Raw genomic sequence first — 21,222 nt, forward strand, 5'->3', positions numbered from 1 at the left:
AACAAATGCTAATTGACGTGCCATCTCTTCTTTTCTCACTGTTCCCTCGTCATGCGATGGGTTTGGCGGAGAGTAGCTTGAAGTAAAGACTAGGGTTTTCTTGGCAAGCAAGTGCAAGTCACATTCTGCCAAAGTTTACCGCAACAGAGATTAAACTGCTTAATTAACATTTCATATAAATTCGTTTATTTAGAGAGGCGTCACTTCCGTCGGTTAGGATATCATTAAGGTATGACACAAATGTCCTCCCCGAGTTAATTTTAGTCGACGCTCGTGCGCCGCCCTTCGTCAGACATTGATACTTTTATGTGTCGACAAATGTTGAATACGTTGCATGCATTTGATCAAGACATTGGGGATGGGCATGCTTGTCTAGCCTTGAGGATCGGGATTTCGGATAACCAAAGGACAAGGATTTTGTGTCTTAAAAAGTGTGAAGTTTAAGATTTGATTGTTATTAGGAGCATGCAATTAATGTCACGTTTGGAGAAACCGATCCTTTGTGAATTTGAAATTCAAAATGAATTATTTGACTTATATTTGTGATGTGAGTGACTTAACATTTTCTTGAGCAATTTTTTGCTTAATTTTTTATTATTTTTGGTGCAACACACTAACCCCTACCTCCAACATGAGGCATGGCTCGACGGGGGGTTTGAATGTCACCCCGTGATATTAGCAGGATGTTTTCTTACATGCACGGCCGATACTCACTAGATCATATTAGCAATTTTGGATCAAAATTAACTTGAATGACTACATTGACAATTTATTAAAATGTTTATGATTAAATTGACAAATTTTAAGTGATATATGACTAAATTGGGATAATGGAATGACTTAGACTTGAATTGACAAATTGTCAAAATGTTTATGATTGAATTGACAATTGAAATGTTTGTAATTGAATTGACTATTATATAATAGGTTAAGTAATTTTTTGGAGATTTTTTCCTACAAATCTCATATTATTTTTCAGTATACATGAAAGATTTGAGGATTGGGCCACTGATTGAATATAGCCTCGTCAAATTAGGCCTTCAACAGTGGGCCTAATGTGCTCTTGAAGCTGGGCTAGCCCTACAGAAAAGTCACCATAACTTTTCATCTGAAATATTATAAGCTTCCTTCTATTCAAAGCCAAGAATGAATTTCGGCAGGTTTGATCTGATCGGAGGTTGCAATGTCTCTCTTGGAGGATGTCACTTGCTCATCAATTTAGCAATTGTTTTTCTTCATTCATAGAATGTGTTAGATGAGAGAAATTATTACATACTCGCCATCCAACTTATCATCAGTAGACAGCTGACGCTATATATATAATTATTGATCTCTATCTACTATTTATGGGCAATCACCTAGTTCACATTTTTCATGCATTTACACTTGGGGCTGGCTGAAAGGTTGATTGGAATACATTACCAAACAATTCCATGTTCAATTATAATGTCTTGTTCTCAAAGTAACTTTCGGATTGTATCATTAATAGAGCCTTACCCAATGCACGGGGAAAGAATGACATGCATGCACCGATGCAGATTAACCAAACTAGAATACTTGGATGTTGTGAGTCCTAAAAGACGTGCCTTTAAATGGAGACTAACATCTCATAATATGGTGAGATCGTAATAATAATAGTAACACATCATAACATAATAAAAGGAAGAATAAAGGGAAAAAAAGAGGTAGAGGTGTCCAATTACTTTGAGGCAAGAATAAGCTTTGTACAGTTACATAACATTAATAGTTCTGTCCCTCAAAAAGGGGCATGGACCACATGAAACTCACACCTGGACACTGTACAAAGCATACGCCTAAGCATAAAGTTCGCAAAAAATATATAAAATGTAAAAGCAGCCCTAAGAATCATCAGATGTATATATGTATGACCACATAGAAGAATCTACCTCTTGTAGCCTTCATCTGACAGACCTTCCTTATTCCTCCCCTACCTTTTCCACCAGAATTTGGAGTCACATAATGCCTATTAACTTATTCCATCAATTCTTCAATGATTGGTTCTAGCATTCTACTTTAGCCATTCCATAATGCATTCAACAATAGTCCCCTTACTTTCAAATAAAAGAAGAAGAATATATCAATGCAATGCTTACAACCAAGTGTCATGCTCATGAAATATCATCATTCGGTGGGATTGATAATATTACGTCAGTATGTCACTTTAAGTTAAAAGCATTGCATAATATACTCTTCGTTTTCTGGGTTTCCTCAAATGTATGTTCAAGAGACAAAAGAAGACCCACCATGGACTGCAAAATGGCGAGGGATCATCTGATGTTGAGAGCTTGCCCTATTTTGGCTTCCTTGGTCAAAAGATATGTAAGAAGAGTTATAGTACTCCACCAGGGCAGGATTGTTCTTGAGATTAGCATTCTCGTGCCCGCTCGGTCCATTCAGCTTAAGTGATGATGAGTCTTTCATGAGCGAACCACATTGCCTTGGCTGTGTTTGGTAGAAGACCTTTGATACCACCAGCTCACCTTCTTTCTCTTCCTCATTGTTGCCAAGGTGGTACTGATGCATCACCCAATTGGTCTTCTCTGGCTTCCTTTGCTTCCCATAGTTGGTGTAGAGCACAAGTATCTTCTTGTAGCCCTTGAGCTCTCCTTTCATGAAGACCGGGCGGGTCTTGCCCGTCTTGTGCCACCTTGTCTCGCCGCCTTCCTCGTCCGTGTGGACCTTCCTTCTCTTCCTGTTGCCGGTCGTGTACGCTTTGGAGGGCCGGTGAAAGAAGTGGCGGATCATGCCGTTTTTGCTCACGCCTTCATCATCATTAGAAACATACATACAGGTTACATAACTTGGACAATCACACGTACATACTAGTAGACATGATAAACACAATCGGGTATCTCATATTTTTATGCAACGCAAAAATGTTTATAAAGATCAATGATGTTTATAAAGATCTGCTTGGCAATTCAAACGGAAGACTAGTCAATGCTTTATATTGCCAGTGGACGTTACTTAGATTTGGATGTAGTATATTCCTAGAGACAATGAAAAGGTATGGTCTGAGGTAAATATGATTGAGTTACTACTAAAACATTAACAGATGCATGAAAAATAGATGGATCTTTTGGCTAGAGAAGGAATTATGGCCATGGATGAGATAAAATTTACATGCAACACAAGTGACGATCTCATAAAAGCAAATAAATCAAGCACTTGAATAGATTTCCTTTCAAAAGTAATTATAGTCGATTGAGTACGTATTGTACATGTACCAGGAGTTAAAGTTAAAATCCGTCGGCTCAATAATTGAAAAGAAGGGGGACAATAATTTGATACCTGCTTCTATATCTTCCTCTTCCTATGTGAGAGAGAGAGAGAGAGAGAGAGAGAGAGAGAGAGAGAGAGTCTCTGTGAAGATTCTTGTACCATTCATGCAATGAAATCTAGCAACTGTGGGTCTAATAAAACTGAAATTTCAAATAACTTGTATGCAGTAAACAATCTTGAATTACTTTCTTATTAGATGACCCATCTACGTTCTTAGTTTGATGCAATGAAAAGGACCAAGAGAACAAGGAAAAGCTTCAAGAGAGAGAAACCCAAAACAAATGAACCGCGCGTCTCGCAGAGAATGTTTAGTGTAAAATTCAATTCTTAACATTTTTTCAGATGATTTAATAACTATGTTTCAAATCCAGTGAGAGGTTCAAGATATCTAAGAAGAAAGAAGAAGGCCATAAAGCCAGAAAGGCACTCTCTATCCAGTACCTGGTAATTTCTCTGGATGGGTGTAGCAAATCCCGTTCTCTCCCTGAAGGGTAGGGATGAACTGATCGATCAAGCGGTGAAGCTTCCGAGCATCAGGCCGCACCTTCCCTTCCAAATGCTCGAGCAGCTCTTGATCCGTTGGATCGAACTTGACTCCAGCCGGCAGCCCTGGCAATTCCTGAATCCCAGTCTGTTCATCAAAGAAAGAATCATCAGAAGAGTTTATTGGCGAGTTATTAACCAAGACGACTATGCTAGAAGAAATAACGAAAATTCTTCATGGAACTGAGATTGGTATAAAACCTGGTCCTGGATTTCAAATTCATGCCCGCAGGAAGGACAAGTCCTGAACACTGGAGGCCTCTTGGCAACAACACCGGCCTTGTTGTTGGATGGCGGTGGTGAGGTTGCGCTCTCATTTCTCTGCTCATCACTCTTATTGTCATTATTGCACCAAGTCATGATTTCCTGTTCTTCGCTTTTTTTTCCTCCGTCTCGCTTTTCCTCACACTTCCCATATACCACTCGACACGAGATCTATATCTTTCTCCTGTCACCTAAACTATATGCACTCCAACTACAACGATATCTCTCTTGGGAAGAGAGAGAAAGTGACAGATGAGGGAGAGAAAAGAAAAGGGGAAAAAAAAAGAAAGAAGAAGGGAATGAAGTTAAAAAGCAACTTGTCTCCTTCTTAAAGCTTGTTTTAATTCATGTGAGTTTCTTCTTGTGGGTTGGGAAGGAATTAAATTCTCTCTCTCTCTCTCTCTCTCTCATTCACTTTTTACGTCCTTTGCAATCTTATAGAATAGAAGCCATCCCGCTTGAAAACCACCCTTTCTTGCTCTTGCTTCTCACAGAGAGAGAGAGAGAGAGAGAGAGAGAGAGATGAATAATTAAATAATGGAAATGGGGAAAAATGGAGTTTCTGGTTGTGTATGATCTGCAGAGACAGAAAAGAGACGTTGCTTGGATCTGAAGTTAGCCGAATAGCCACCGATCGATGCCTAAGTATGGCCGATCCATACGATACCAATTGAAACACTTGAAGGAGAATAATTGTAAATTTGGGTCCTTTACCAACTTCTGTGTACAGAAAGCTTTCACTTATGAAAATGAAGAAAAAAACTGTTGTCTAGGCTTAAAAGAAACAACCAAAGATTAAATAGGGTTGAGTAGAGATGGGGCAACCTTATTTACAGGAGACCTTTCAACCCACCCACACACAGGCACTCGCACTCACAGAGAGAGAGAGAGAGAGAGAGAGAGATAGATGCAGTTGCAGTTCCAATGTCGCCCTAGAGTGTACAAAAAGCTAAAATAGAGAAATACACATAAGACAGCAGGAGGGAGAGAGAGAGAGAGAGAGAGAGAGAGAGGGAGAGGCCCTATCATGAAGTGCCAACCATAATTCTATTTCTTCACGTAGACTTCTCATGCAAAGCAAGAAACCTCACCCGATATAACAAAATCGACGGTGTCTCCCTCCAATCTCTTTCTCCCCCCACTTTGGTAAACCATTTTTCTGTAAATGACAAAAATCTGCAGGAAAAAAAACCAATGACTTGTCTTTTAACTTTTCTATCGTCATTAGGTGTAAGGTTTTTCTTTTTTATTAGTTTCTTCGAATTTCAATTTGCCATTTATAGTTTGGTTCTGATTTTCGCATTTCCTAACGCTCGATATCCTCTATTTTTTTTCTTGCCCTCCCTAACTTACTTGAAAACTGCTTCTCATGAAGGAAAAAAAAAATACTCGAAAACTCAAATGATCGATCGTTTGCCATTGAATTTTGTGTTACTACAAGTATCTGCATTTATAAATGAGAAATATATATACATATAGGACCTCGCTTGAATTCTACAGAAGAGAAACCATTAGAAAATGACATCATACGGGACAAGGCTTCAAGAAAAGATAGATCATAATTTATGGTTCGCCCGTGCCCTATAAACTGTGCTGCCAAAGCTGAGAAAGTAGATAAGGGGTATTCGTTCAATATGTATCCACTAAAGATCTACCAACTTAGAAAAGTATACTATATGTAAGAGTAATTGAGCTTATCTTTTGCAAAAGGACTAATATCCTAGTTTAACAAGATCCAAAAGGTTAGTCCACCGAAATCGAGCAACGAATCCATAATTAGGTGCAATATTTTCTCAATGGTACTCCCCACAATCAATCTGACCCCAGGTATCTTTTTGCTCCACCAACTGCTCTTCTCCCCTCAAATGAATCAAATTGATAACTAGCTTCATTTTTCTTCTAAGGATTGTTCTCTCTCTCTCTCTCTCACCACAACGTGCATCATGGGTATGGCCTTTTCCGCGAGAGAATGTGCTGAACCCTCATAATAAGTAATGTACCTGTCCTTTAGCACTCTTTTCTTTATGCCTAAAAGGTCTCACTTCTTGCATGAAGGACGCAGGCAAAGAACAAAGGACATCTGAGCAATCGTTGTCAACTAAGTGTATTGCAAGCTGAAGACGAACCAAGGAGAAATGAAACTAGCATCTGATCATTTTGAGGATGCCATGGAATTGATCTAAGCAGTCTTAACTAGGTAAATTGATGTCGCGACATATCTGTACTACTGATTATACTTTCAATGGGGGACACAGTTCTGTACATTATTTATGTGGTGTAAACCATTTATCAATTTATTGGCAAAAAGTCAGATTCGAATCACCCAAATATAGAGGGTAAGTTAACAATTTCACTTTACCTCTTTGAAGGCCACCGCATAACACTAAGAAGGTCGTATGACCAAGATTGAATAAAACCCATGAATCTGAAATTTATTTGAGCAATATTTGACCATAGCAATACTCTCTACGCATAGGATCATTGAATCCTAAGAAAAATGACGCTTTAACTATCTTGATCTGCCCTTGTATTCAAAGGATCTAGGTCACCGCCATGGTTTATAGTTTCCATAAATCTAAAAGTCCACATATGAATATGAACCTTGGATACCTTGTCTTGTTTGGTAGCTTGCAATACGTCACTCGAATCCTTTGTATTATATTAATCTGCCACATGAATAACACATGGCATGAAAGGTAAAGCGTGTCCCCTGCTTGGACCCTTGATTGCTCAGTGTGATGGGCCTACTATCTCACGGGCCCACTAGCTCATGGGCCTTGTAGATCTTGAGCCTAAGGACCAATCTGGGCGGGTCTAAGGAGGGCCGTTTAGTTACAAAGTCCACCCGGGCTTGAGTTGGACTGAATCAGGCCCGCCAATCTTACAATAAGGAAGCGTTCTCAGTTGGGCCAAGTAATGAAAGGCCCATTCGGCCCACTTGCGCGCCACACGTGTGTGGCCACCTTTTTGGCAAGGAGGGCTACTTTACTTGAGCCATATTCCCTTAAAAACCCTCAGCTTTAGGTTCGAGATCAATTCTGTCCTAACTTTTTTTTTTCCTAAAAAAATCACAAACTTTCACTCTAACTCTAAATTTACATTGTGTCAAGAATTTATTGCTATTTTTCTCAAAATGATCAGCATCATAAGACTGTTGTTGTTCTATACGTAGATGAGGGTGTTGGTAAAGATGCAAATTCTAATAATGAACTTCTAATTTTTAACTAGCATTGATGTTGAGAATTTTGAAGAAACTAGTAGCAATTTCAAGTTGATGAAAGTTTTTTGGGACAAGAAAAAAGTTTGGGCAAATTTGGATTGGACCTAAAGTTGGTATTTTTTTTTTTTTGGAATTAAGCTGATATTTAAAAAGAGGGGGGAAAAGAAAAAACTAAGGTTATTTGTGGATACCCCTAACTTACAAATCCACTGCTATAGAGCCCTGTATGTTCTTCATATTTCGAAACATTAATGCATACTTGGCCTTTCAACTAGTTTTGGATATTGATACTCTCTAACCTTATTATTTCATAATTATTTTTTTTCTGGTTTTCCTCTTTATGAAGAGCACAAAAACATTCGAAACAAACTTAAAAATGCTGAAAATACTTTAGATTAATTTCAATAAGAGGACTTGGAGGTCATAGCAATGACGATTTCATTCGACAAGTATAGTTTTAATTCTCTAATCAATTTACATTCTCAAATCAGTAAAGAAAAAGAAGACTATGCAAGTTCAAACAAGTGTTTTGCTCACTCCATTAAATTCTTCATTCATCATTATAGATTATTTGCGTAAGTTATGTAGTTTTTTTTTTTGGACTTATGATGAATAGAATCATGTAACTTGTTTTGTTACTTAGGGTCTGTTTGTTTCGCGAAAAATGATTTTCGGAAAAATGTTTTTCGGATTTTTCGGTGTTCGTTTCACGGAAAATAAACTAGTCAAGGAAAATGTTTTCCATCATTGGAAAAAACAACCTTTAAAGTGTGGAAAAAGTGTGGAAAACGTTTTCCATAACTTCATCCCTCTTACTTCTTTTTATTAATACATTTTCGTTTTATTTTTATGCTTTCTTTTTCTTTTTTCTTTTTTAAAATCGAGTTTTTAATTTCTTTTCTTTTCTTTTTTTCTTTCCTTTTCATCTTATTCTTTGGCGGTGGCCAGCGACCGGCCATGGCGGCGTCCCGCGACCGGTCGTAAGCCAGTGGCCGGCGACCTCGCCCATGCTAGATTCGGCGAGCTCGGGCGAGATCGGCTGAGTCTCGAGCTCGTCGGATCTGGCCATTGGGTCTTGGTGGAAATTTGCCGCCGCGCAATGGCCATCGTCGGGCGGGGAAGGAGGCGGGCTGCGAAGGAGGAGGAAGAAGGAGGAGGAAGGAGGAAGGAAGAAGGAAAATAAAAAAAAAAAAAGAAAAAGAAAAAGAAAAAGAAAGAAAAAAAAAAATAATAATTTCGATTTTTTTAAATATAAATAATTAAAAATTCATTTTAAAAAATATAAAAATAAAATTATTTTTTTGGTCAATTAAAAATATTAAAATTCAAATTTTGATAATTTTTTCCAAACAATTAAATGAGCTAACGAACGGTGAAAAATATTTTCCACTTAAATTTTAGGTTTTGGCCGAACACCAAAAAATAGTCATTTTCCCGGAAAATGACTTACTAGAAAAAATGTTTTCCGAAAATATGATATTTTCCGCGAAACGAACGGACCCTTAAATAAAATGTTTTTTGCCTAGTAATAAGTATTTCCTATCGGTCATTACTATGAAACTGGAGTTTGATCTGTCCAAGTGACTATTGCAGTTCCTTCTATCATCAAAAGCATGCCAATAAGCAATTATTACAAATATACACATGCGATATATTTATGACTTATAATGTATGACAAAATTTCTTTCAATTGTTAATCTTGAGAGGTCTTGGCCGGTGGCGTGATCACACGACAATAGGATATTGCATAGTAATCATATGTAGTTCCAATGTACTATGTATTTACATGATTTCTTGGAAAAAAGAGACTAGGGTTTCATATGGTGTCACATTGCATCAGTGCTCGTTGGAAATGCATAACTATTGGGGTTCGGGATAGTATCTTATTAACACGTACTTTAGAGAACTCCTGAAATCATCTCTCCTTGTCGTTCGACAAAAGCATCATAATGATGGACTTCATGAGTAGATAAGAAATTCTGCACAAATCATGCAAACTCAGAGTTGGCGTTCTTGATTGAGACATTAGCCGATTTCCATCTTGGAATTTGAAGGCCACCTACTCAAATTCCATCTATTAGTGCAAACAGCTTTGAGTAAGGGCTACCAACACTGGCCAAACGCCTAAGCTTAATCAATTCATATGAATTTAGGTAGAGGTAATCATTAGATGAGCCCAGTTCAAGTCCAAGCCCACCTATATTATAAAGTTTATACAAAAATCTTTGGGTAGGGTAGGACCCTAGCCGAAATTAGGTGGGTCGGACTTTCTCATATAAGAATATTTCCCAAACTTATCCATTTACCTTTCGGGCTCATCCACGTTTTAATCACTTCTACTTGCAAGATTCCTATAATCCTTTAGATTGCCGAACCTCTACGCTCCTATCCATGGGTTATTAAAAAATTAAATAAGATTCATGTTCTAAGTTTATTTTCAATAACACTTGGCATAATCTACTTTTGAAATCTATACTTTGCCAGAACTTAGGGAAAAGTGTTTAAAAAGTCCTAAATATTTTGCATTTGTGCCAATTTAGTCATAAACATTTTTTTGTGTGCCAATTAAGTCCTAAATTTTTTTATGTTGTACCAATTTAGTCATTTTCGGTCAATTTTGGCTGGATTTTGTTGACTAGACGCCAGGCGGCTGACGTGGCTTGATCAGCACTGGTATTAACAATTTTTAATAATATTTTAATTTTTTGAATTTGAATTTTAATTTTTTCCTTCTCCTCCTTCTTCCTCTAGCTGGTCGTCGGACCTCGATGACCTCGACCTCGCCGACCACCTTGCTAGTGGCCGCAAGGGCATCCTTGCGCTGGGTGGTGAGCGCGAGCCCTGCCAGCCCGGCACGAGGCTGCCCTCGCGGCCTAGGCGGCCTCGAGCTAGCGGGGTTCACCCTCACCGGCCATGGGCGAGGCTCGACCCTTGTTGCCCAGGCCTCGAGTCCGTTACCTGCAGTCGGTCATCGAGGTTCGGTGACCGGCCGGAGAAAGAAGGAGGAGAAGGAAAAAAGAAAAATAAAAAATTCAAAATAAAAAAATATTCAAAAATATTAAAATATTATTAAAAGTTGTTCACGTTAGGGTTGATCAAGCCAGGTTAGTCGGCCAGTATTTAGTTAGCAAAATCTGACTAAAATTGGCTAAAAAAGATTGAATTGGCACAAAAGAAAATGTTTATAATTAAATTGACACAAATACAAAAGGTTTATGACATTTTTTAGTACTTTTCCCTCAGAACTCACGTTGATATTATCACACCTTACGATTTCAAAACCCTACACTTCGCACCCTATGAATTCTTGACGTGTAATCTTTCCTTAGTAGAACTCTTTTTCTGATCACGTCATCCGCTGTCACTTTTCATTGTCTTAAGTCCTGAACTTCTCATCAAGAAAAACCCCTTTTAACTATTCCATATCCTGAGGAAACCCATGTGTTTTTCGCACTTCTTTTTCTCCTTCTCTTAATATAAGCACAAGGCAGGTGCAAACAACATCGCTCTTTTCCCCTTGCAATCGCTTCTACCAATCGTAGCTCTCAAGAGACTCAAAAGCCGAAGCTGGAGCTTTGAATTTCAGTTGTACTAAACTCTCCAACATAGTTTTGCGTGTCTACCTTGCCCTGTTAACTTGTACCAAACTCCACGCGACCACTTTGCTCCTCTCAACATCTCAAAACCTAAGGGGACTTTCTTTTGTAGGGACAACGCTAGCTTCTCTTTTCTCTTTCACCCTCTTCATCTTTTTCTTTTGATTTCTTGAGGTCTTTTTCATGTCTGTACTGCATGTTTCATTTCATCAGCAAAAGGCAAAGTAAAATCCTGTTGGGGTCAGAGAAAAGCCATTGCACATACATAGACTCAAGATTAAAAGCTCTCTATAGTGTAAAAATTAAAGTGAAAGTGCACTCGCTGTCTAAGACGTGTGCTCAAGCGCACTTGAAAATGATGGTGTTTGGTCGGCTCAAGATAACCTGTAAGAGATTGACATCCATGAAAAGGAAAGAGGGCGACTGTTTTGACACGCTTATGCCTTTATCATGTCATAGGGTTTCTTGCTTATGTAGTAAAAGGAAATACGCTATTAGAGCGCTGGATATCCGACACTTGTGATGATTCAGTTGGGCTTTGTCGTTTTAAGCACACGCGTACGATCTGTCAAACGGTTATTATTCACTCGTATACTTAGAACTATATTGTTGTAGGTATGTATCTGCTTTTGGCAAGGATCAATTGGACATTTAGGGCGCGCATTGTAACGTTTCTAATCGAGAGAATAATTTCTTTTTAGAAATAATTCTTTTCTATTTTTACTCCCCGGAAAAAATTTTGAGTTAAATAACGCGTTTGGTAATTATACAAAATTTTTATTTTCAAAATAGAAAAAAATAGAAATGTGTTTAGTATGATTTATAAATTTTGTATTTATTCATTTTTTTCTTGCTCACAGACCGCCAAACATTAACCATCAACCGTCGCTGCTTGATCGTCGACTGTCGGCACGGTCGCTAGCAGTTGAGCGGTGGCAGTGGTCGTTGGCGACTGTCGGTGGTTGGCCGGCGGTGGCCACGGGAGGCTGGAGGTAGCCAGCAGTTAGTGGGTGGGTGGTGGTAGCTGTGGCGAGGAAGAAGAGCAAAATAAAAATAGAAAAGAAAAAAATGGCTTATTTCTAGAAATTGTTTTGGGGAACAAGAAACTACTTTTTTTTGTCTCTTGTTTCTGTTCTAATCTATTTCTCGACTACTTTTATATTCTGGGAAATAGAAAAATAAGTTTGCATTACTAAACGGATTTTACTCTTTTTTTGTTTCGAGGAACAAAAGAACAAAAATCGGGAGAAACATGAACGTTATCATGCAGACCCTTAGAACTATATATGTCATAATTCTTTTTAGGAAGATCATTCATTTAAACCATAAAAAATTATATGTGTGGCACAGTACCCTATAAATTACTGTAATCAGTTGCAATTAATAAGCAATTCACAGTAACATATATATGCAAGAAAGTACTCTTTAGCACCGATAACCTTAAACATTTGCACCATAACTTCATTACAGGCAGAGAGTTAGACAAGAACGTAGTGAAGAACTAAAGGAAAAAAAAGAGCAGCAGATTAACACGTTTATATACAGAAAAAAAGCAGCACAGATGAACTGTCCCCGCCTGCAAGTGCTTGCATGTACCAACTCCATCTAATCCTTTACTCACATAAACATAAATTAAGCTTGCATGCATGGTTTTAGTGATATGAAAAAGGCTATAATTAGTACCACCAGTTGGCTTCGGGCCCTATGCTTTGTACTAGGATCAAGCCTTTGTTTCCACTGAAACATTCTTTAGATTCGTCTCACTCTCACATTTTTTTTTCCCTTGACGAGACAAACAAGGAGATGAAACTATATTGCAATAATGGAGCTAAAAAGTGATGCTCCTCTTTGGTCTCCCACTAATTTCCCCACCTCCCTCAAAACAACGCTATTTAAAGCCACCACTTTTTAAATTTGTTTTTAAAATGAAATGATCGACTTTTGAAGAGGTGAGAGAGAATATGCATGGATATCTCCTTCGACCCTCCATAAGGTCCCTGTCTCAACACACCAAACTTTTAAGGGCAAATTCATCAGCACTCAAATATGCCAACTTTTTTTTCTTGCCCCTCTCTCTCTCTATCTTTCTCTCTCTTCCCCCCATTGTAAAGTTTCCAACTTTCCCTCCAGAAACTCTCAACTTTTTTTTATCAAATTGGCTTGTATGAGCACATGTAAAAGAGAAAGAACACTGTTCATGATCATCGTCACCATCACCATCACCATCACCATCACCCATCACCCATCATCATCATCGTCAGATCCAACCATTGATGGATGGAGGGTTACACATGGTGTGCACGCCCACACCCAAGAAATCCCTCGTTTGCCCACCTCCAGAAGAAGCATTGTTATCATCGCTCTGAGTGATGTTCCTGCGCTTCGCAGGTGGTGGGTATGCTTGCATTGTGCTTAGTGTTATGTTCTCTGCAGTGTCAGAGCTTGGCATTTGGCTTGACCCAAAAAGCCCACAAAACTTATTATCTTGATCCTGAGGTTGTTGACCATTATTATCGCTGGGCTTCAACCCAAAGCTCCCCAGGAAAGATGGCTCGGTGGCCGCGCCCATCTGCGCCGCCTTCTGTAAGAGAGCTGTCGCGGACATGTTCGCGGGAGATGAAGCTGGTTGCTGATGCTGAGTGCTGTAAAGTGAAGGGACGCTTAGGATGTTGTTCTGATGATGATGGTGATTTTGACCTTCCTTCATGTGGTGGAGTGAAGGAGTGTTTATGCTGATGTCCTCACAGGCAGTGCTTGATGAGAACCTGCTTCCGAAGACCCAGCCGCTCAGGTTGTGATCCGACGGCGGAGGGTTGTTGGTTGGGCATGTGTTGTCGGCATACAAATGCGTTGCTGAGGGATCATTTAGAGACCCAAGTTGGTGAATCTCTTGCAAATTGATGCCCAGCGATGATTCTTGGGGTTGAGAGGTTTGACCCATCCATAGAGAAAGCCCCCCACCATTTCTCGGTTGGTGATTGATCATGGGCTCGGTGCTCATGTTGCTTGAGATTGGCTTGAAGATGGAAGATAAGTTCGGTGGGAGGTTTGGAGGCAGGAGCGAAGTGCCCATGAAGTGGTAGGCGGCCGTTGGGTGAATGGTGGAGGCCGCATTGACTCTCGCCGTCTCCTCCGCCAACGCGTCGCAGAACGCTCTGTGGGTAATGAAGCTGTCTCGCCTGCGAGATGACGTTATTTGACAGATACAATCAGTCTTACATTGCCTGAGATCTGGCAATAAGGCGACAAGTGGTCGCTAAATAAACAAAAGGATTGCATGTAGCACAAGAAAGCTAGGATTCCGTGACTGTAACCGGGTCTACCATGGTACTGACGGAGAAATATAGTCGCTCTCTTTTCGAAAGTCAATGACTTGAGAAGTGGAAACGAAATTTGCAAGGTGAGAGAAATCGCCGGTGCATGGAACATGCCAAAACGGGCTCTTACATGGTCAAGAAGGTTTTACTTAATATAAGGAGAGGCAAGCAGCAAAAGCTTAAGCTTTTGATTGTTGTTTTTCGCATTAATGGTGAAGGAGCTTTTAAGCAGACTCCATATGATGCTTTCTCTAGGCTTTTAGAAAACTCAAGCTTTTATTTGTGTTTATCATATAAACTCATGCTGGCTAGTACATATTGAAGGGAGAGGACAAGAGATAAAAGAAGCCGGCCATTGTCCAGCTGTGAAGTGACAAACGTTTCCAAGAAATTAAAGAACTTCGGGACATATAGAGATTTGGGTTACCACAAGTCAACAAAAGGACACTAGCCTAGTCTCCTTTGTCCTCATCCTCCCTCACCTTTTTTCGGCTCGATCATCGGTGACCACATCCCCATGAAATTTATCAGAACTTGCATCCAAAAGAGATCACTAGTGCTTTTCTTAGGTTTTTCTTGGATGTGTTGAAACAAGAAAACAAACATCTAATTATAAGACCCTATTTTCGTAGCTTGTCATGTATCTCCTGCCATGCACACATCAAGGGTCAAGTTCGCAACCACAGTTACCACACTAGATTCCACTTTCTTGCTTTTAATAGCTTCTCGCTCACCTCCAATATAGTCTTCTCAACCAAAAATCTTATCGGTATTACTTTGGAAAGGAAGTCCACAAAAAATGTCCAAGTCAAACAGCAAAATCTGCAACATCAGTGGTAACTTTTTCTCTGTGGTTGGATAATTTTCCCAACTACTTATCAACGTTCTTCTTGCTTTGCGTTAAAACTACCCAGTTTCATCTCGGCCGTCATTGGATCATAGAAAGGCAAACATATGAAAAAGAGCGGAGAACTAGTAGTTTACCTCGAAAAAAGAGTACCGCAGTCACATCGATACTCTCTGGTGCCACAGGTCTTGGAGTGCGCCTTCCAGTCCGACTGAACCGCGTACCGCTTCTCGCACTTCTCGCACTTCCACTTCTTCTCTCCGTGCTTCCTGCAAAAGTGCTTCTTGATCCCGGTCAGGTCCCCGAGCGCCCTCGACGGGTGGTTGTGGACACACGTCTTCTCAGGGCAGACGTACACGCGCTTTCTGGGCTCCTTGGTGCTTCGCTGCTTCAGCTTCCACGGCAGGTTGTGCCCTCGCCGGTGGAGCTGCAGGTTCTGGTCCCTCTGAAACCCCTTTCCGCATATTTCACACAAAAACCGGTTCGTCGCCATTAGGGTCTTCGGAGAGAGAGCTATGACTTCGGCTTCTGGATCTGTATGGAAAAAAAAACATCTTCTAATTAACAAAAAGATTACATGCCCAGAATTTGTTTGGTGCAAAGTAAGCATTTTTTACTTCTGCATAAACCCAATTATAGCCCCTGAATCTTCACTATACAAAGCTAGAAGAGAAGAAGGACAAGGAGGAGGAGGAAGAGGAGGAGGAGAGGAAGACGAAGAAGAAGAAAAATATAACAAGAAAACTTGCCTGGAGTTCCTGGGAGATTTCTCTTCTTCTTGGTGGCGGAAGGTGGTGGTGGATTGGATCCAGGAATACTTGGGTTCTGATGAGCAAAGCCATTTGCGATCACTTCTTGTGAGGCCATGTTCTCTAACATGCCTTTCTCTCTCGAACACAGTTGGCTCTTATGTCTATTAAGAAAAGCTCAGCAACACACACACGAGTTTAATAGCAACCTTAGATGGAAATTTCAGACAAAACCCAAGAGAACTGGTATATATTTATGCTCTTAACCCTAACAACAGGGTCTCTCTCTCTCTCTCTCTCTCTCTCTCTCTCTCTCTCTCTGTCTGATATAAATATTTTAGTTAAAGTTGTTCGTATGGTGTTGTTAAGTAAAGTAATGTTGAAAGTATACACTTGTGGGAGGTGGTGAAAAGTTGAAATGAGGGAGGGGGAGGGGGAAGAGAAGTTGCGGGCAAGGCAGAGAGGAGAAAAGGTGAATGATGACACTTATGATGAGGTTCGGGGGAATAGGTTGTCTCTTTGCCTTTTGCGCGCAGGTTGGAATGATTATCCAATAATTCTCCTTAGCCTTTTGTATTTTTCCCATTTGTCTATTTGTATTCTCTCTTTCAATAGCCCTTCACGAATTCACTTATTTCCATTTAAAAAAAAAAACTGTACAAAATGTTGACAGTTGGGACCCGATCAAATAAGATTTTTTTCGAGAATATATAAGAGCTCCTGAGGAGTTTTGAAAATCTCTGCATTTGTGATTATACATTCGTGTGTACTTGTAAAAACTTAGTTTGTAATTTTTCAAGTTGATTTCTTGAGGAAAAAAGTTTCTAGAAATTCTAAGTATTATAAAAGAATTGTGATATACATTTCAGATTTTCAGACTTGCCTCACATAGCAAGGCCCATTACTTGTAAATACAAAAAACCTCATCTGAAATTTTATGCAACCATTATGACATGATAACGTGAGTTGCACCCTTTTTAATAACGTGATTATATGTCGTGAGAAGTAGGAGAAAAATACTTTTTTTTTAAATTACAAAAAAATCTCAATTCTATATTTGAAGCATGTACACAATGCATAAGTTATTCTTCCCTGTTTCATACATCTATCATTTGAAGTTCAATTTCAAACGTACTTGTCGTCCCAAGAATGGTGGACTTGCTTTTTTTCTTGGTCAAAAAGATGCAAAAATGAGAAAGGAAATTTATATGTGATGGAGACCGAGTGAGTTTGGCCGGCAAGGCATACATATCCAATCACGCCCCTTATTATCCTTTTTTCCCAAAAAACTTAAAATAAAATTGCCCCTAAGTTTCTGGCTCATCAGTTACTCTTTATTTTTCTAATTTTCATGGGTTTGGATTAAGAAGAGTGTTTGTTTTTTTCATAGGGTTCTTGGGACATGAGGATCTTTTAAATCTCCCATGCACGTGGCGACAAGCACGTGTCCACCTGGCAAGCAAGGTAAAATCCAATGCAAACGACGAAACAAAGACATTGAAAGGAATAATCGTCCGGATGGCAGTTCTTTGTGAGACCATGGATCTCCTTGTCAAGATCTCAAATCCACTTGGTCATATTAATCCATTTTATGACCTAAGATTATTGATCTTGCAAACAAAATACATGTAATTTGGTTATGAAAACCAGAATTTTTTGGTTGAAGCACCATGGACTTGTGAATTTTGAAGCAAACCTAGTAAATTATGTAAGGATTTAGATCCTTTAAATTTAGATAGGTGTAAATTTAATCGGAAAAGTTACTTTTGAACCAAAATACTCTCGTGATTCATGAGAAGTTATTTAGAAAACTGGAAATCCTATGCATCCCCTCCTCTCCGACTTTCTCCTTTCCCACCTCCACCGCAACAAATCTTGGTAGGTCGCCGTCACCTCAGTGGCACCGGCCATTCCCCGTACCGATGCTGTCGCACTCTCGTCTTGTTGCCGCCTTCGCCTCCCATCCCCGCCGTTGTGTTCTAGATCCAGCCAAACCATCAGCTCTAGTAAGTAGTACCGTACTGTCTACCACTAGAGGCAAAATCGGAGTTAGGTGAAGGGGAAAAAACGGAGAGGAAAGAAAATGGAAAAGAATCATGGACTATTCAATGACATGTGGATCTCTCAAGAGGGTAAGTTTATAATAAATTTACCCTATGAATTTAAAGGATCCCAGTTCCTTATATAACATCATACTAAGTAGAATAGGTAATAATGTGGATGTCATACATATTATACGTGGGAGCCTGTGCGTGCATGTAGGCCGTCGAGTCAATCTTTAAGTTTGAGTGGTTGGTCAATTATTGATCGGTAGATAGTAAACTGAATGATTGATATTTTGTTCCTTCCCTTTTTGCCAGCACAAGCACTAGTACATGCTTTTCTTTAAGGAAAGAAAATAAAACTTTCGGTTGTACTTTGAATACTGCTTGTAACCCACCATCATGTGGCACAACAGTGGGAGTGGTAGGTCTTGAATTGTGAAAAGACACGCGTTTTTTTCATTTATTTATTTATTTATTTATTTTTATTTAGTGGTAAGTAATTAATTAACCTACTCGAAAATACTGAGAAATTGCTTCTACCTAAAGCAAACTAAAGCAAACCATGCAATGAACAAGGACCCGTGAGCCAAAAGCTTTCTTTGTATATTCGCATTAGTTAAATAGAGAAAATCGTGTACAATGTACATCAAAGCCACCTATTCCTCCAATTTTCTAATACTTGGAAATATTATTCTATTATACGCATCAGGTAAAAATGGGGACTCATTCATGTATATAGATAGATGCGGGGATTTTTGAATCTGTTGTGAAATTGAAGACGAAAATGAGGAAAGGTGGGAAGAGGTTAAAAGACAGCGAGCTGACAAAGGCAGTGAATTTTTCGAAGCGTGAGAAGAGCGTCAGCTTGTGGGCTGACTTTTGCTGACAGCCCCCTTAATCATAATCTAATCATTCCCCAATTCTTTACGATAGTTTCCTTGGACTTATGCTGTTGAACTTTGGCGACTTGAGAATATTCTCTCCTCCTCCCAACAACAACCCCCCCTCACACTCTTACAACTTTCAAGGCCCTCACAAAATCAAGATTCCTACACAAACTCTCTCTCTCTCTCTCTCCATCTCTCTTTCTCTCTGTCTGTCGGGGCAATTCAAAGAATTGATTTTCTTTTGTGGAATTTCAAAATGAACAGTCTTTGGGGAAAAGCAAAACGTTGTCACCACGGGTCTGTTTGTTCTTTGGTTGTCTTCTTCTGGTTAAAATGAAGGAAGGGCTATGCTCTCTCTCTCTCTCTCTCTCTCTCCAAGTGTGTCTCTAGATGCGTGTCTATTGTATATATTCACTTGAGCAATTCGAACGGAGAGAGTTCAAAAGATACTGATTTTTTTCTAGGACCAACTACCTAGGCATGGATGTGACCCGGGCTTTACATGGAATTATCTTACAAGGAGATGAGTCCAAGTCATGTGAAGTTGCACTGTTCCTTTTATTCCCTTTTGGAAGAGTTTATACTGGTAAGGAGATTTTAGGGTTTGTCTTGTAGCATGTGTTCTTCTGTGTGGAATTCCAAGAAAGTATAGCGCGAATTAGGGTTTTATCAGCAACCTATATAAATATTTTAATTCAAAGGAGATACGTAGCTGCGTTAAGCGTGATAGGACTTGGACCATCTTGGAATTGTGGATCGACTGTATAATTAATTACATAAGGTTCTCTTAATTAAGATGTTAAATTGTGACTTTGTGAGAGTACACGCTCATATGTTAAATATGAGATCTAGTTCTGACCAAGATATTCAGGAATCGTGAAAAGAAACTTTAGTAAAATCCCGTGTAAAATCTTCATAAAGTCTGCAAAAGCTATTTTGATTTTTTCTTTCCACAAAAAAGGTAATCCCCTATTCTTCAAAAGTCTATCCCATTGTAAAATCCATTTGCACAGTAATATAGCAGTATTAGGATGCCGAACATGATCCAATTATTCAAGTGTCCACTGGTAATTTATTATGTCATTTTGTAAATCAATTCTTATGTTACCCATTGTTATTTTGCTTTATAATAACTAGTCAATGCAAAAATCGGAGTTACGCAAATATCGGCAATTGAAGTATAATTGCTGGGAAAAGAATCTTTCTTTGCTTTTGAAAATTTACCCTGAAAGGAGAGCAGATTTAGGTCGAGGAATCCACGTCTGTAGAAGCCCACATACTTTAGCATATTAAAAAAAGTGGCAAGGAATATGTACCCTTTCCCAGACCAATTATCTATTTCTGCTTTAGTTTTCCTTCCCTTTTGAGTTTTTTTATTTTCTCGTTTGCTTTATTACTTTTATACTCATTATCTTTGACTAACTTAACCAAGCAGTTCTTTGCTTGTTGAACTAAAGTAGGCCAAAACCTTTATTATAAGCACTATAAAATTCTGGATGTGAATATACTTGGGATGATCTTTTGCTTTATAGCTTTTGGGGTGTGTTAGGGTCGCTGTTGAAGATTGTGTTGATGCGAATTAATCGATTCTTTCTCAAAGTATATACCAAACCCAGGTTCAATGAAAGAGGGAGGGAAACAGATAGAAAGAGGGGAGATAGGAGGGAGAAAGTATGCCGTTTGCGTATTGGATCAGCACAAGGAAAACTTTTGAGATTTCCACGACTCAAAATCTCAGAATTTGGTTTTCCATCATACGTAGATGAATGGACTAAGGAAAGGGCCATTTTACCGCCGAGATTTAAATGTACACGGACTTTAAAAAAAACCATGAAAAATTACAAAGAGTCAAAACGCACATCACAAGATGCCAAAATAGTGAAAAGTCAAAAGTAAAAGTTATTTGGGACGAACTCTTAGCATTTTGTGCATGTCTAAGAAAGAGAGAGAGACTTGGAGGGAAAGATAGAGGCGAGCATGGCGGCGGTCGCCATGCTTCATAGTTGCGATGGTGTTGCTGAAGATGGCGGTGGCCCTGTAGGCGAGCGGCAATTGTAGGTGACTCTTGTAGCAAAGGGAGGACTCCTGGAGGAAAGAGAGACAAGTAATGCTACATGTACTAAAAAGATTAGTAAGAACCCTCATCAAGTGATGTGTCGACCTTCGTGGTGGTATATGCTATGTCATCGAACGTGTGTTTAGGGAGCAAGAACATTGCATAGAGAAAAGGTGAAGAAACTAAAAAGTATGGCCATGAATAAGAAAAAGGACATCTCATTTTTCTATTTTCCGTTTGTGCCAAATATAAGGAAACTAAATTTTCTTTTTGTCCAAAGAAAAAAATGAACTAGTTGATTAGGAGTAAAAACGTAAGTGACAATATTTTGGTCAATTTCAAATGGATCGATCCTGTTTTTAATTTCTTCCAATCTCAAGCCAATTTTTGTAAGT

The 21,222-nt window shown here is 39.1% G+C and overlaps 2 protein-coding genes across 2 annotated transcripts; both read right to left on the reverse strand.

Moving 5' to 3' along the window:
- Positions 1-1,668: 1,668 nt before the first annotated feature.
- LOC104424951 (NAC domain-containing protein 73) lies at positions 1,669-4,569 on the reverse strand. Its single transcript, XM_010037500.3, has 3 exons — positions 4,048-4,569; positions 3,745-3,934; positions 1,669-2,783 (listed from the first exon to the last, which is right to left on the reverse strand). Exons 1-3 carry the CDS (start codon positions 4,204-4,206, stop codon positions 2,242-2,244), a joined length of 891 nt encoding a protein of 296 aa, XP_010035802.1. The 5' UTR covers positions 4,207-4,569; the 3' UTR covers positions 1,669-2,241.
- A 7,781-nt stretch (positions 4,570-12,350) lies between these two features.
- Positions 12,351-16,168, reverse strand: LOC104424952 (zinc finger protein NUTCRACKER). Its single transcript, XM_010037501.3, has 3 exons — positions 15,840-16,168; positions 15,228-15,624; positions 12,351-14,105 (listed from the first exon to the last, which is right to left on the reverse strand). Exons 1-3 carry the CDS (start codon positions 15,967-15,969, stop codon positions 13,184-13,186), a joined length of 1,449 nt encoding a protein of 482 aa, XP_010035803.2. The 5' UTR covers positions 15,970-16,168; the 3' UTR covers positions 12,351-13,183.
- Between the last annotated feature and the right edge of the window lie 5,054 nt (positions 16,169-21,222).

Source organism: Eucalyptus grandis, chromosome 11 (assembly GCF_016545825.1).
Source record: "Eucalyptus grandis isolate ANBG69807.140 chromosome 11, ASM1654582v1, whole genome shotgun sequence".
In the NCBI taxonomy this organism is placed as follows: domain Eukaryota; kingdom Viridiplantae; phylum Streptophyta; class Magnoliopsida; order Myrtales; family Myrtaceae; genus Eucalyptus; species Eucalyptus grandis.

Bases quoted from the DNA above. Each gene is read 5' to 3' on its own strand.
- LOC104424952 (XM_010037501.3), bottom strand. From the start codon at position 15,969: ATGTTAGAGAACATGGCCTCACAAGAAGTGATCGCAAATGGCTTTGCT. The intron at 15,625-15,839 runs GCAAGTTTTCTT...TTTTCCATACAG, and splicing joins AAATCTCCCAGGAACTCCAG to ATCCAGAAGCCGAAGTCATA. The intron at 14,106-15,227 runs GTAAACTACTAG...GTCATCTCGCAG, and splicing joins TGCGGTACTCTTTTTTCGAG to GCGAGACAGCTTCATTACCC.
- LOC104424951 (XM_010037500.3), bottom strand. From the start codon at position 4,206: ATGACTTGGTGCAATAATGACAATAAGAGTGATGAGCAGAGAAATGAG. The intron at 3,935-4,047 runs GTTTTATACCAA...TTTGATGAACAG, and splicing joins AATTTGAAATCCAGGACCAG to ACTGGGATTCAGGAATTGCC. The intron at 2,784-3,744 runs GTACTGGATAGA...ATGATGATGAAG, and splicing joins CCATCCAGAGAAATTACCAG to GCGTGAGCAAAAACGGCATG.